This window comes from Kalmanozyma brasiliensis, assembly GCF_000497045.1.
Source record: "Kalmanozyma brasiliensis GHG001 unplaced genomic scaffold PSEUBRA_SCAF5, whole genome shotgun sequence".
Taxonomy (NCBI): domain Eukaryota; kingdom Fungi; phylum Basidiomycota; class Ustilaginomycetes; order Ustilaginales; genus Kalmanozyma; species Kalmanozyma brasiliensis.
In genome coordinates this window covers 324,985-337,531 of record NW_015961988.1, presented here as the reverse complement: position 1 = coordinate 337,531, position 12,547 = coordinate 324,985, and the positions used below count along the sequence as shown (strand labels likewise).

Here is a 12,547-nt window from a genome sequence, read left to right as displayed (position 1 = left end):
GCACTTCGCATTGAGGGCCAGGCCTCTTAGCGACGAGCACCGGCCTTGCCGCGGCCCTTTCACCTGCACCACACCGCGCTGTAATGTACCTTCCTCCTCGTCACCATCATTTGCGCATTGCGTGCTGCAATCACCATCCGATGGTACGGAAGGAGCGAATCCCGGGACCACGAAAGATCGCGGAGCTTTGTTTATACAGTGGCTGGCTGTGATCGAACCTTGTTGCGTGCGAGTCCAGGCCCTTCACGTCGGGAGAGGCTGCAGATCGAGCTCTAAAAGCTGCAGTCGCTGTTTGCCAGCCCGCATCTGCAGAGTCGCTGAGAGACAGGAGAGCTACCAGCTGAGTTTTCAGCAGGGGGAGGCTGAAACCCAGCACGCACACGAAAGCCGTGGCTTGCAATCCGTCAGTTGGACTGTCAAAAAGTGCCCAAGGGGGAACAAAAAAATGTCTCATCGAGTCGCCACCCTAAAGCGAAGCCAGAGAGACATGCTAACGCACCACCCGAGGTGAGACACGTTTGTTGCAGCCACGAGAGGAGGCTGCTCCCGTGCCCCCAGTTGGGGCGAGTCGGACACCCGTCCCGAGACTACCTGGGGGAGATACGATCGCTGTCCAGTACGGAATGGCCATCTCGGATCGCCTCAGGTAGGCAAGCTTGGAATAAAATCTACCTCCATCCGGATACGGGAGCGCGTAGCCTTTTTTTAACCTCTCCGATCAGGCCTGGATCGCAACCCCGTCTCCACAGATCACCACACCCTCGTGTCGAATTCCTCGTGCGATCGACCTATCGTGCTCAAGACCTGCCCGCTTGACCGACGTCTGCATGTGCGCAGCGATTCAAACCATGCCATGCGGGCAGACGCCCAGCCATTTGAGCGAGTGAAACATTTTTTGCGGGCTTGTCAGCGAGATAAATCGAAATTATTCGAACTGCGACCGACCAAAAAAAAAATCGGGCGGCTTATGCTTTGGACACACTGCCAAAGTGGACCGCATGCAACATCGATCTGTCCAACACCTGTCAGAGAGGCGACTTGGCAAAGAAGATCGACCGTACCACACCGGCCTACGCTTTGCAACCCCGCACCACGTTCAAGACGCTCGCTTACCTTTTTCGGCAAAAAATGTGGGCACCAGCTGACAGCCTCGTCTCGGTTCCTTGCAGAGAGACTAGGCGCTTGCACTAGTCCCCCAGCCGCCGACGCTGCCTTGTCCCAGCCACGTTTGGCAGCAGCTGATAGCCGCCTTGCAGTTCGATGCTCTCGATGGGCCGATTCCGTGTTTCTCGGCTGTCAACCCTATTGGCACTCCGTCCAGAGAAAGGTGCGGAGCAATGCGAGAAGCCATGTCTGAGATGGTGGTGGTGGCCGTTGGCTTGGTTTCATGCGTGGTCGGTACGATCGCCTGCACTCGTGCCAGTCGCCGTGGCTGGGATGCTCGCTCGTCCCCCAATGTATAAGTATCCGCTCCATCTCGTTCATGCTTCGTCGTCGCCCCCTCGGATCACCCCTCCCTACCTCCATCATCCGCACACTCACCTCATCCAACAATGACCGATTGGAAATCCCCCGTCGTCATCGGGCAGGCGTTCTACGCCGCCCAGGCGCTCATGTACATCTGCATCGGCATCTTCGCCTACGACATCTGCCAGTACTTCCTCTTCGACATCAACATGCTTTTCGTCAAACGCCAGCGTCGATGGCCGCAGCTTCCCTACATCCTCAGCAAGATCTTCATGATCGGCTTCCTGTGCACCTCGCTCATCTTCATCACCTCGACCTGGCGCATCAACTGCCAGGCCACCATGGAGGCGATCGAGACGCAGATGGGTTTCGTCGCGGTTTCATCCTCCGTGTTGCTGGCGTTCCGAGCTGTGTGCGTCTTCAACGGCAAGACGCGCACCGCCGTCTCGGTCCTGTTGGCGGTGATGACGCTCGGCCTGCTCGCGGCGTGGATGGAGGGCGTGACCGACATCCAGGCTGAGTGGGTGGCCCAGAGCGGCAACTCGTGGACTGAGGGCGCTTGCAACTTTACCGGCATCTCGGAAAACTACGCCATCAAGTACATCGTCACCATCGTGTTCGACTTTGTCGTGATGCTGCTCACCGTCGTCGGCGTGGTCCGAATGAACTCGGGCTCGCGTATCGGCACCATCCTCGTCAAGCAGGGCTTCCAGTACTTCCTCGCCACCTTCCTGATCAACAGTCTGGTGGCAGGTCTGACGCTGGCCAATCTGAACCCGGTCATGTCGCTCATCTGCGCCATCCCAAGTGCCACCGTGTGCGTCATGTGCGCCACCCGACTTTACGTCAACCTCGCCGAAGAGGCCAAGCCGCGACCGGACGGCACGAGCTTTGCGGAGCTCAGCGGGTCGAGCATGGAAAAGTTCAGCCGCTTCTTCCGTCGCACTGGTCAGCTCCACCCGTCCTTCGCCGGCAGGAGTGGGGCTACGGCGTCCGGCGCAACGGCCGTGTCCCAGACGGGCGTCAACTCGCTCAGCTACACCGGCGGCAACGTCCACCCCACCGCAGACGCAAAGAGCTTCGGCACCATCTCGATGCACGACGACGTCGAGGCGCAGAGACCCGCGGCGATCGTCAGCATCACCGAGGAGAGGACCGTGTCGCATGACCCTATGCCCGAGCACCTTGTAGGGGTCTTGGAGTCGCCCAAGCAGAGCGCGCAGGCGCAGTTCCCCAACCTGTCCAAGTCGTAGCGTACATTACCTTTTATTGTTGGGCTTCTATCGGAAATGGGATCGTTGTCATTGTCACTGTTCAGAGCGTGATCGTGTGTGAGATTTGAGATGGATTGAGATGGTGGGGCTGAGCAAAGGAGGGGGCGCGTGACGAACGAAAGGATGGCGCAGTCAAGAAAGAGCTTTGGACCCTGAGTGTGAGAGTGAACGAGCCACCGCCCTAAATTTCTGGCGCCAAGAACCTTCCTCGTTCTCGTCACCTGCTTTCATTTTGCTCTTCGACCAACGCCCTGATCGCATCTTTCAAGAGCACGAACAGCCTTCACTGCTGTCACCACCTCGATCGTCGCCCAGAGGAAAGGCAGCTGTACGCTTGCCACCGAATTGCACTTCAAGGCCAAGCTGAAAGTGCGACGATACCAGCGACGAACATCTGCTGCAGCTGCACTCTCGACCGCCTTCTTAGGCCGGATCTGCCTACGCTGAACCTGCCGTGCCGCTCTTCAACATCCTCTGCACTTCATCTGTAGTGCTGCACACCCATCACAGCGGCGTCATCGGAAGCGACCTTCTCCTGGCATACTCCCTCACAATGCCTCGACTAGAAACGTCCTCCGGATGGTCGCGGTTCACCGCCGACGTCACCTCGCTCTTCCACCCGTCTACCGGCACGCTCTCGCAACGACTCACCATCCTGCGCTCCCTCCTCCTCCGCTCCGTGCGTCTCTCGCCCCCCTCCTCCTCCACCTCCGGCCCCGCGCTCCCGCTCCGCATCCGCCCCGCCTTTGTCCTACTAAACATCCTCGATCTCCTCCTGCTCGGCATCCTCGGCTTCCATCCTCGCTCCTCCACCTGGCTACGACTCAACGACAAGTTGCTTCACTTCATCTGCTTCCTCCTCGCCACGTCGATGTTCTATATGATCTGGGATGTCGATGAGCCGGCGAGGGCGAGCTACCTCTGGCGCAACGCCTCGCTGTTTTTGACCGGAATCACATGTTTTGTAGTTGGCGGAGTGGGTAGCGAGATCGTCCAAAGCGCTCTGCCGTATAAGGTGTTCCAGTGGGGAGATATCGTAGCGAATTTGCTGGGGAGCAGTTTGGGATTGTGGTTGAGTTATCACGCAGAGAAGAGGTATAGGGCACGAAGGGAGATCGAGCGGTTGTATGAGCCATTGGATGTGGAATATGGGGATGCCGAGCTGGACGAAGAGGAGGAGGAGGGGCCGAGGGGGATACTGAGGGAAGGAGGTGCGACATCGCAGGGAGCGGGGAAGAAGAAGGCACGGTTCAGCGATAACGATATTTGGGACGACAGCGTTGACATTGGTGCGATGCCCTCGACGAGTCAGCGAAGCGGAGCGGCGGATCCAGGGGCGAAAGTGCGCAGGGAGGATCTATTTTCGATCGACGATGACGACGAGGAGGACGACGGACCGGCGAGCAGGTCGAATGGCAAGCCACAGGCGGAGGAGGCCAACGTATGGAAGCAGACGGACGCGTGATCATTCCCGCACCAAGCGGTGTAGACGATAGAGTACGCATCATGAAAAAGCACGACTCCTCCGTCAACGATGATCGCAAGCAGTGGAGAGCCAGGCAAAGAAGCGTATCTGGCTGTGTTGCAGCGTGATACTGAGTGGCTTGACGCTTTTGGAGACGCATGTCTGATCGAAAGGCGTTCCGTGATGCCATTCCACGTGTGCCTGTTCGATCCTTTCGTCTCGTGTTCGAGCGCGGACTGTGAAGCACTGGCCGCTCAGAGTCTCAACTGCGCCTTGCGATCAGACATGCGTCTCCAAAAGCGTCAAGAGACTCAGTATCACGTTGCAACACAGCCAGATACGCTTCTCTGCCTGGCCCTCCTTTGCTCGCAGCTTGGGGAACACAAGCAAGTGGGCGGATGGAATGTGTGTACGACTGAATTGCGAAAAACATGCAAGAGTATGAAAAGTGGGCGGCGCTGGTTGGTCTTTGTCGAGAAAGTTGGTATATGAATCACAAGTGGGATGCGAATGTCCGTGAATGCGAGAAGTCTGCTATCTTCGGGGAGAGCCGGAAAAGGACGATAGCAACAGCAACAACGTCGGGCAGCTCATGCGCCAGCGTCGTTCAACACCTTCTGGAACAATTGCTTAGTGGGAAGCATGTTAGGGGGCCGCGACTTGAGCCACATGAGAGGCATCTTGCTGCCGTCGAATTGCTGCATTTGCAAGGCGTACGCGGACGTCCCTGTCGGCATGAAGCCAGGGTGGTTGTCTTGGTAGTTGTACCACGAGCTGATCAGCTCGAACTCGGCATAGTGGTAGATGGAGCTGGTTTGGGCACCACAAGGGTCGAGCACCTGGACGTATCCATCGGCGGGGAAGGGGTTGAGGGTAATAGACCCATTGGTGTGGAACTGATATGTGCCGTGTTGCCAGATGAGCGACGCTTTGAAGCAGCGGTTGGTGACGGCGTTGGATGTGAACTGGTAGCGCGACTCCTCGAAGAAGCCGTCGTCGGTGAACGAGTACGAAATGCCGGTCGTGGCTGGCAGCGTGAATTCTTGCGTGATGGGGTTGAAGAATTCGAGGCCTGTGGTGACGTTCTGTGAGCCTGAGGACCATGTGCCCATGATCGAGGTGACGTTTTGGAAGGTGAAGTCCTGCGCGGAGGCGGAGGAGGGCAGGAGCAGCGCCAGTGATGCGATGGCGAGCACCAGCGAGAGTGCTGACGAGGTGAGTCTCGACATGATGGGCCGAAGAATGTGCTGAGTCGTCAGAATTGAATGCTGGGTATGCGATGCGAGGAAGAAAATGTCACTTCGTGAGCGCGATGAGTGCAAGCCGGGCGAAGCAGCGGCGCGACGCGAGAGGACCGCAGGGGAAGAGCTTTGACCTTGTCTGCTCGAGCTGATGCGCGTACGTCGCTGAAGGAACAGGGCGAAAGCGTACGTGTGAGGATGATGATGGTGGTGACGAGCAAAAACTCAAAAGGTGAAGCTTGCTGGTTGAAATCACAACTGAAACAGGAACAGAAAGTTGACCTTGAATCGGCGCATGAGAATGTGATTGCTCAAAACAGGCTTCAGCACGGTTCAAAATGTGATGTTACAGTGTTCGAAGGTCGACTCTCAGACTGTGGCTCGGTCACAGCCCAATTGTGGCCGATCCGAGGCCATTTTCCTGCATAAAGAGACATCACAGCTCCGCAGGTTCGCCGCACCGCGCCGCCCGCCGCGTGCGCTCTCTCTCTCTCTCTCTAGACTCTTTCATTTTGAATTTAGAAAACTACGTCAACGCTCTGACTGCTCGACCGCCCGCTCGCCGTTCCGTTGCAACGGGAATTTCTGCCACGTTTTTTCGGTTGTCAAGCTTGACAACCGCGATGCGAAGCGCCTCTACGGTCTCCGATCGCCGATCTGCTCGACATGCCACCTAGCACCACTCTCACTCTCAACCACACCGGACACTCCGGCAAGGACGTCGATATGATGGGCTGTCTTTTATTAGACGAGATGTAGTTTAGATGTTGGCAGCCTGGCTGACAGCCTCGAGGGCATCTGCCGCAGCAGCAAGCGCCTCGGTCGGTCCATGCTCCTTCAACTGCTGCAGTGCCGGTCGCGTCTTTGCGGCGACACGAGCGACCGCATCCTGCCCCACCGCTCCTGTGCTGCTCGCACCTTGATTCGCATGACAGAGGCTGAGCACGAGTGCACACGCATTGCAAGCGAATTGCGGAGGCATGCGTGCGTCCCTCCTGGCGAGGACGAGGTTGACCATGTCCAGCGCGCAGTCCGGCGGCGGCAGCGGATGCGATGATGTGGATGCCGAGCTGTCGACCGTGGATCGTCGTCGTGTTACGGCAGCTCCGGTCTCGTTGTCCGATCCCATCTCTTCGTTCTCGTCGTCCTCTGCCACTGCTTTGGTGGGCTCGGAAAGGAGCGAGAGGCTCACGAGCTCTGCACCCATCCTCTCGCTTCCTACCAATGTAAGAGCAATGATGCCTTCGTTGACCAGCACTGGGTATTTGGGGCTGGTTCGCACCATCTCGGCGATAGCCTGAATCACATCCCTTCGCACCACCTTCTGGCGAGCTGCGAGGTTGGCTTGCTCCGATGATGCCTGCGATCCGCTGCTTCGTGCGCTCGTCCAAAGGCTCTTGACCACATTGACCAGGACACGGGTCGCTTCCATCTTGGTGGGCATGTCGTCGATACGTCGGATCATGTCGATGAGCGCATTGAGTGCCGACGATGAGGAACTGCTGCTGGACGCATCATCGACGAGTCGCACTGCATTCTCGGTAACGCCTGCGCAGAGATGCTTGAGCAGACCCACCGTGGCAAATTGGAGCGGTTGCACCATGTCCTTGTCCTTGTTCATGAAACGAGTCACGGCGTCGATCACGTCCAATTGACCGATGACCGCCTTGTTGGGCGCTGGGATGGACAGATTCTTGAGCAGCGAAACCAGGCCATGTGCCACCTTGATGTCGTCCGCCTGTGCCAGAAGCGAAGCCAAGAAAGGCGCAAGGCCGTGTTCCTGCACCAAGCTGAGGCAGTGCGCGTCGCTTCTTGCCAGATTCCCAAGTGCAAGCATACCGCAGCTAACCAGATCATCGCGCTTCTTGGGATCATACCGAGCCCACGCCTTGAGGCGGTCGATGAAGTGGAGCGGGCCGCTGAAGAGCTCCACCATGTTGTCGTCATCACCCGAGATGGTCACCACAGCACCCGCCACCAAGGCCTTGGCCTGTGCGAAAGCTTTGCGCATCTCTTCCGCCGCTTGTGCATCCTCGTCGGCATTGCTGCTGGTCTGGGTCGAGCCGTCGAGCGCCGAAAAGTCTCTGACCCATTCGCGAGGCAGCTCGACTGTTTCGACAAACGACATGAGGACGTCGAGGCCGGATTGAAACTGATTCTCGAGCTGACCGTGCCCGGATCGGTCTTGTTGGGCGACGAAGCGGGCAACAGCGCGCTGACGGAAATCTGCCTCCTCGGCGGCACACGACTCGATGAGGGTAGCCACCGCCTGCATGATCTCGGCGTCCGAGTCGACCAAGTCCTCTACGTCATCTGCGTCGATCTCGATGCGGTGACCCGTTGTCTGTCCCTCTGAAGCTACGTACAGCGACAGTGGTCGCAGCAGGTCTGTGAAGCATCGTCGCGCAAGGATAGAACGCACGTCACGTGATGAGGCATCGTCTAGGTCGCCATCGTGCATCTCGTCCGAGGGAGTATCCGGCTGACCTTCCTTTTCCTCTTTTGCGTCGTCGAAGATCTCCTGGATGATACGCCACGCCCAGCTGGTCACGGTGGCTCCCATCTTGAGCTTGTTCAGGGCATCGGCATCGTTCTCGATCTCGACAGAGCGTGGCATGGCCCAAAGATGCGGCAGGTAGATGCGTGGACATGAAGCGACGGAGGCGAGGGTGGTGATGCAGTCGACGGTAGCCAGCGACAGGCGGGTAGCGATGTGCTCGAGCTGCATATTGAGGACAGCACCCATGGCAGCACGGAGGAAGGTGAGGATCTTGACGGAAAAGAGCGCCGATGATCTGGACTGGTCTTGCTTGCGCAAGATAGCCGACACGGCGGCCAGAATGGTGGGTGCGGCCTTGGCAGCATCGAGCACCGTGCGGTTGGCGTCGTGATCGATGCAAAGGTTGGCCAGCACGCGGAAGATCTCGATGGCAGCTTCGAGGACGTGATTGTTAGGTTGCTGCTTCGATGTGGCCGAGTCGGTACAGAGCCAGAGCTGTAGCGCCGAGACGCAATCGGCAGGCAACCTCGAGGCGCCGAGATCTTCGCGATGTCGACCTGTGCGCAACACATCGGCGATCGGCTTGAGTTGCCTTGACAGGGCGTCCCACAGATCGTTGAGCTCGAAGTCTTGGGAAGAGGAGGGAGAAAGTGAAAAGGAGGAGCGAGAGGACGACTCTGGTGCTGATGGGAAGAAGGCCTCGCTGGGTCTCAATTGCGCAGGCGAGTCGACCACGTCGGAGTCGTCCGCGCCGAGCTGAGGCAGCATCGGAAGACCCGTGGAAAGCGTGGGAGCGTTTTTGGTGGATCTGTCATCCGTGACGGTGGATGCGCGGTCCGGAGCCGATTCGGGCGTGATGGTGCTGGCAATCGAGCTTCCTGTGCCTTGGCGCGCCTTTTGTGAAGAGGAGGAAGCCTCGCCGGAGAACGAGACGCCTGAATCGCTGCCGATGTTGTGGTCGGACGCCGTCTTGTGAACTTGACGGACGATTCTTGTGAGATCAGCCTTGAGTCGACCTGACCCGGAGGCGCTCGAGGATGCGCCTGAGGTGGTGCGCATCTTGACACAAAGGGAACGAGCCTGTCCCTGCGAGCAGCGGAGTCTTTTGAGGGAGGGTCTGCGGTTGCAAAGATCGGAGTAGGAAGAGGCTTTATGAGTCTGCTGCTGGTAGGAGAGCATGTCGATGTACTAGGTCAAAGGCTGAAAGTAGATCGCATGTTCTTTGCGGGTGGTCCAGATGACAGGTTGCGTATGGTGTGGAATGCTACGGCGTTGTCATGAGTATGGTGAGGGTGTGTATGCGCGGAAGAAGCAAGTGAAGATATCGAGATGCGAAGGTGATATAGATTGACAAGGTCGACGTCGAGCTGGTTACTTACGTTGGAAGGATGAGGCAGGGAGAGTCAGCAGTGCGGTAGGGTGCGCGGTTGATGGAGAGCCGCGGTTGCCAAGCGTCCGAACCAACACCTGTCCGTCGGCGGGAAGTGAGACTCAAACGGCGCTGTGACGCGACCGCAGGAAGACCGACTTGGCTGACCTCGGTACCAGATGACGAATGAGCGAAGAGAGGAGGAGGAGCGACGAGGCGAAGCCGAAGAAGGGTTGTTCGTGCGCATGTGGGAGTGGAGGCTGTGACTTGCTACCGTCGTTAGGGTCCGCTCTGCCAAAATTGATAGCTTGGCAGGCACAATTTGCTCTCTGCACAGCATTGGTGGCTTGCCCCTTTTCAAGCTCAACAACGCTTTAAATTTGGGATCGACTGGCTGCGCAGAGCCTGGCTCTCTGGTACGCTCGCTGTCACCATTCTAGTACGCTGTTTGCGCATCAGTCAAGGTGTTGTCTCAGAGGAAATGACTTAATACCGCCATCTTCGCTGATGGACGTGATGCTGGGCGTCGACACTGCTGCTGATCTCGAGAAGATCAGTACCGGTTCAAGGAGGTCGACTGACGTCGATCATCTATGCACAATGACTAGCGCGTCGCCAGTGCCGCACTCTGCTGCCTCGCCTCGGCTGACTGCATAAATCACTGCACAGCCCCGCTCATAATGGCCCGATTTTGGCCCTGCTTTCCCTTTCAGAGTCGTCGTCGTCGCATCATCGCTCTGGTGTTCCGTGGCCATCAGAACGGCAGCTTCGATAGCATTCGTGGGTCTGCGCTGATGCCGAGGCGATCCTCTGACACGCGTTGAGCACTTCTTGCCGCTTGACGGCCGCACCTATGGCCGGCACCTTGCTTTTAAGAAGCCCTTCGAAGAGCTCGCCTTGACCAGGTCAACCTCGTATGTGATACTAGCCAAGCTGTCGCCGGTGATGATCATCACCATCTTCCTGATAGCCAAGCCCTGCGGAGGCGTCGATGCGACATAGCCGCGACCGAAGGCATCGTTCGTCGGAAGGTTCTTTTGTGTTGGTCTTCAGCACCGCCTTCCAGACGGGCGCGTCGATACCTCAGATCTAGTGAATTTTCTATCCTTGTTAGACCTGCATTGTGCAAGAGAAACGTTGAGAAATGGGGAGAGCCACGTGACCGCAGCCACCCGAGCAACGGAGCATCTCGCATGCCCAACGTCTGTGCTCATCCTCCCTGCGACACTAGCCCTTCCCCCATCATCAGCAGCTCGATCCTCTCTCGCTTGTCCTCGCGAGTGGACAGCTACCCAGCATGGTTCTTTCCGACCTCGGTAGGCGCATCAACAGCGCCTTCCAGGACCTTTCCAAGGTCCCCACCGTCGACGCTGCTTCGATCGACCAACTCCTCAAATCTGTGTGCAACGCCCTCATCGAAGCCGATGTCAATGTCAAGCTCGTCGCCAACCTCCGCTCGCAGGTCAAAGCCCAAGTCACCGCCCTTCTCAACGACAAGGCCAACGCCAACTGGACCGATGCGCAGCGTCGTCAGCGCGTCCAGAAGGCTGTCTTTGACCACCTCGTTGCACTCGTCGACCCACAGCACGGACAGACCAAGACCGAGGACGACTCGGGCGCAGTCGTCGCAGCCGGAAATGCAGGGCCAGGCGACATCTTCAAGCCCAAGAAGGGTAAGCCCAACGTCATCATGTTTGTCGGTCTCCAGGGTTCCGGTAAGACGACCTCGTGTACCAAGCTCGCGCTCTACTACCAGAAGCGCGGCTTCAAGACCGGTCTCGTCTGTGCCGACACCTTCCGTGCCGGTGCCTTCGATCAGTTGAAGCAAAACGCCAGCAAGATCAACGTCCCTTTCTACGGCAGCTACACCGAGACCGACCCGGTCGCCATCTCCGCTGCCGGTGTCGCCAGCTTCAAGCAGAACCGGTTCGAGGTCATCATCGTCGATACATCCGGTCGTCACAAGCAGGAGCAGGAGCTCTTCGATGAGATGCGCGAGATCGACGCTGCCGTCACCCCCGATCTCACCATCATGGTGCTCGACGCCAACATCGGCCAAGCTGCCGAGGCGCAATCTCGTGCCTTCAAGGAAGCCGCCGGCTACGGTGCCATCATCGTCACCAAGCTCGACGGTCACGCCAAGGGTGGTGGTGCCATCTCGGCCGTCGCTGCCACCTCGACACCCATCATGTTCATCGGCACCGGTGAGCACGCTGCCGATCTCGAACCGTTCCGCGCCCAACCGTTCATCTCGAAGCTGCTCGGCATGGGCGACATCAGCGGTCTCATGGACAAGATGGAGGAGATGCAGATGAACGGCGGACAGGAACGACAGCAGGAGATGCTCAAGAAGATCGGCGAAGGAGGAGTGTTCAGCATCCGTGATTGGCGCGAGCAGCTCTCGAACATCATGGGCATGGGTCCGCTCAGCAAGATCGCAGGTATGATCCCGGGCATGGGCCAGATGCTCAGCGGTGCCGGCGGAGACGACGAGGCCGCAGGCAGCAAGATGAAGCGCATGATGTTCATCACCGATGCCATGACCGCTGAGGAACTCGACAGCGACGGCAGGATGTTCACTGCGCCGATTCGATCCAAGAAGCCGCCTGCGGAGTCGAAGGAGCTCGCCATCGCAGAGAGCTCCACTGCCGCGGGAAAGAGCAAGAAGAAGAAGAAGCCACAGCCAAAGATGCGCATGACCGCTCGGGCGCGTCGGGTAGCCCGCGGTTCAGGAACGTCCGTCCGAGAGGTGGAAGAGTTCTTGATGCAGTACAGGATGGTGGGCGGCATGGTCAAACGCTTCGGTGGCAAAGACGGTTTCTTGCGTCAGATGGGGATGGGAGGACCAGGAGCGAAGGGTAAGATGCCCGCACCAGGCCAGCTGCCACCCGGCATGTCGCGCGAGCAGGTCATGCAGATGCAGAACGCGCTGCCGCCGGAGATCAAAGCGCAGTTGCGTCAACCAGGCGGAAGAGAGAAGCTCCTGCAGCAGATACAGAGCGGCAACATGCCAGAGGGGCTGGCGGGCATGGGAGGCATGGGCGGCATGGGAGGCTTAGGAGGTCTCGCCAACATGATGGGCGGCGGAGGAGGAGGGATGCCGAATATGGCTGCGATGCAAAATATGATGTCGCAAATGGGTGGAATGGGCGGAATGATGAACATGATGAAGGGCATGATGGGCGGAGGAGGGGCAGGCGGAGCTGGAGGAGCATGAAGCTCACGCACGCT

The 12,547-nt window shown here is 58.3% G+C and overlaps 5 protein-coding genes across 5 annotated transcripts; 3 read left to right on the top strand and 2 right to left on the bottom strand.

Annotated features, from left to right (window-relative positions):
• Positions 1-1,553: 1,553 nt before the first annotated feature.
• Positions 1,554-2,720, top strand: PSEUBRA_005177 (uncharacterized protein; the record flags this gene model as incomplete). The annotated part of the gene is made up of 1 exon (XM_016438632.1): positions 1,554-2,720. The coding sequence occupies one exon, from the start codon at positions 1,554-1,556 to the stop codon at positions 2,718-2,720; it is 1,167 nt and encodes a 388-aa protein (XP_016290484.1).
• A 574-nt stretch (positions 2,721-3,294) lies between these two features.
• Positions 3,295-4,206, top strand: PSEUBRA_005176 (VanZ-like protein; the record flags this gene model as incomplete). The annotated part of the gene is made up of 1 exon (XM_016438633.1): positions 3,295-4,206. One exon carries the CDS (start codon positions 3,295-3,297, stop codon positions 4,204-4,206), a length of 912 nt encoding a protein of 303 aa, XP_016290483.1.
• Positions 4,207-4,796: 590 nt separating this feature from the next.
• On the bottom strand, positions 4,797-5,435 carry PSEUBRA_005175 (uncharacterized protein; the record flags this gene model as incomplete). Its single annotated transcript, XM_016438622.1, has 1 exon — positions 4,797-5,435. The coding sequence occupies one exon, from the start codon at positions 5,433-5,435 to the stop codon at positions 4,797-4,799; it is 639 nt and encodes a 212-aa protein (XP_016290482.1).
• Positions 5,436-6,207: 772 nt separating this feature from the next.
• PSEUBRA_005174 (Armadillo-type fold) lies at positions 6,208-9,006 on the bottom strand (the record flags this gene model as incomplete). The annotated part of the gene is made up of 1 exon (XM_016438623.1): positions 6,208-9,006. The coding sequence occupies one exon, from the start codon at positions 9,004-9,006 to the stop codon at positions 6,208-6,210; it is 2,799 nt and encodes a 932-aa protein (XP_016290481.1).
• A 1,607-nt stretch (positions 9,007-10,613) lies between these two features.
• Positions 10,614-12,533, top strand: PSEUBRA_005173 (Signal recognition particle, SRP54 subunit, GTPase domain protein; the record flags this gene model as incomplete). The annotated part of the gene is made up of 1 exon (XM_016438636.1): positions 10,614-12,533. One exon carries the CDS (start codon positions 10,614-10,616, stop codon positions 12,531-12,533), a length of 1,920 nt encoding a protein of 639 aa, XP_016290480.1.
• Positions 12,534-12,547: the final 14 nt, after the last annotated feature.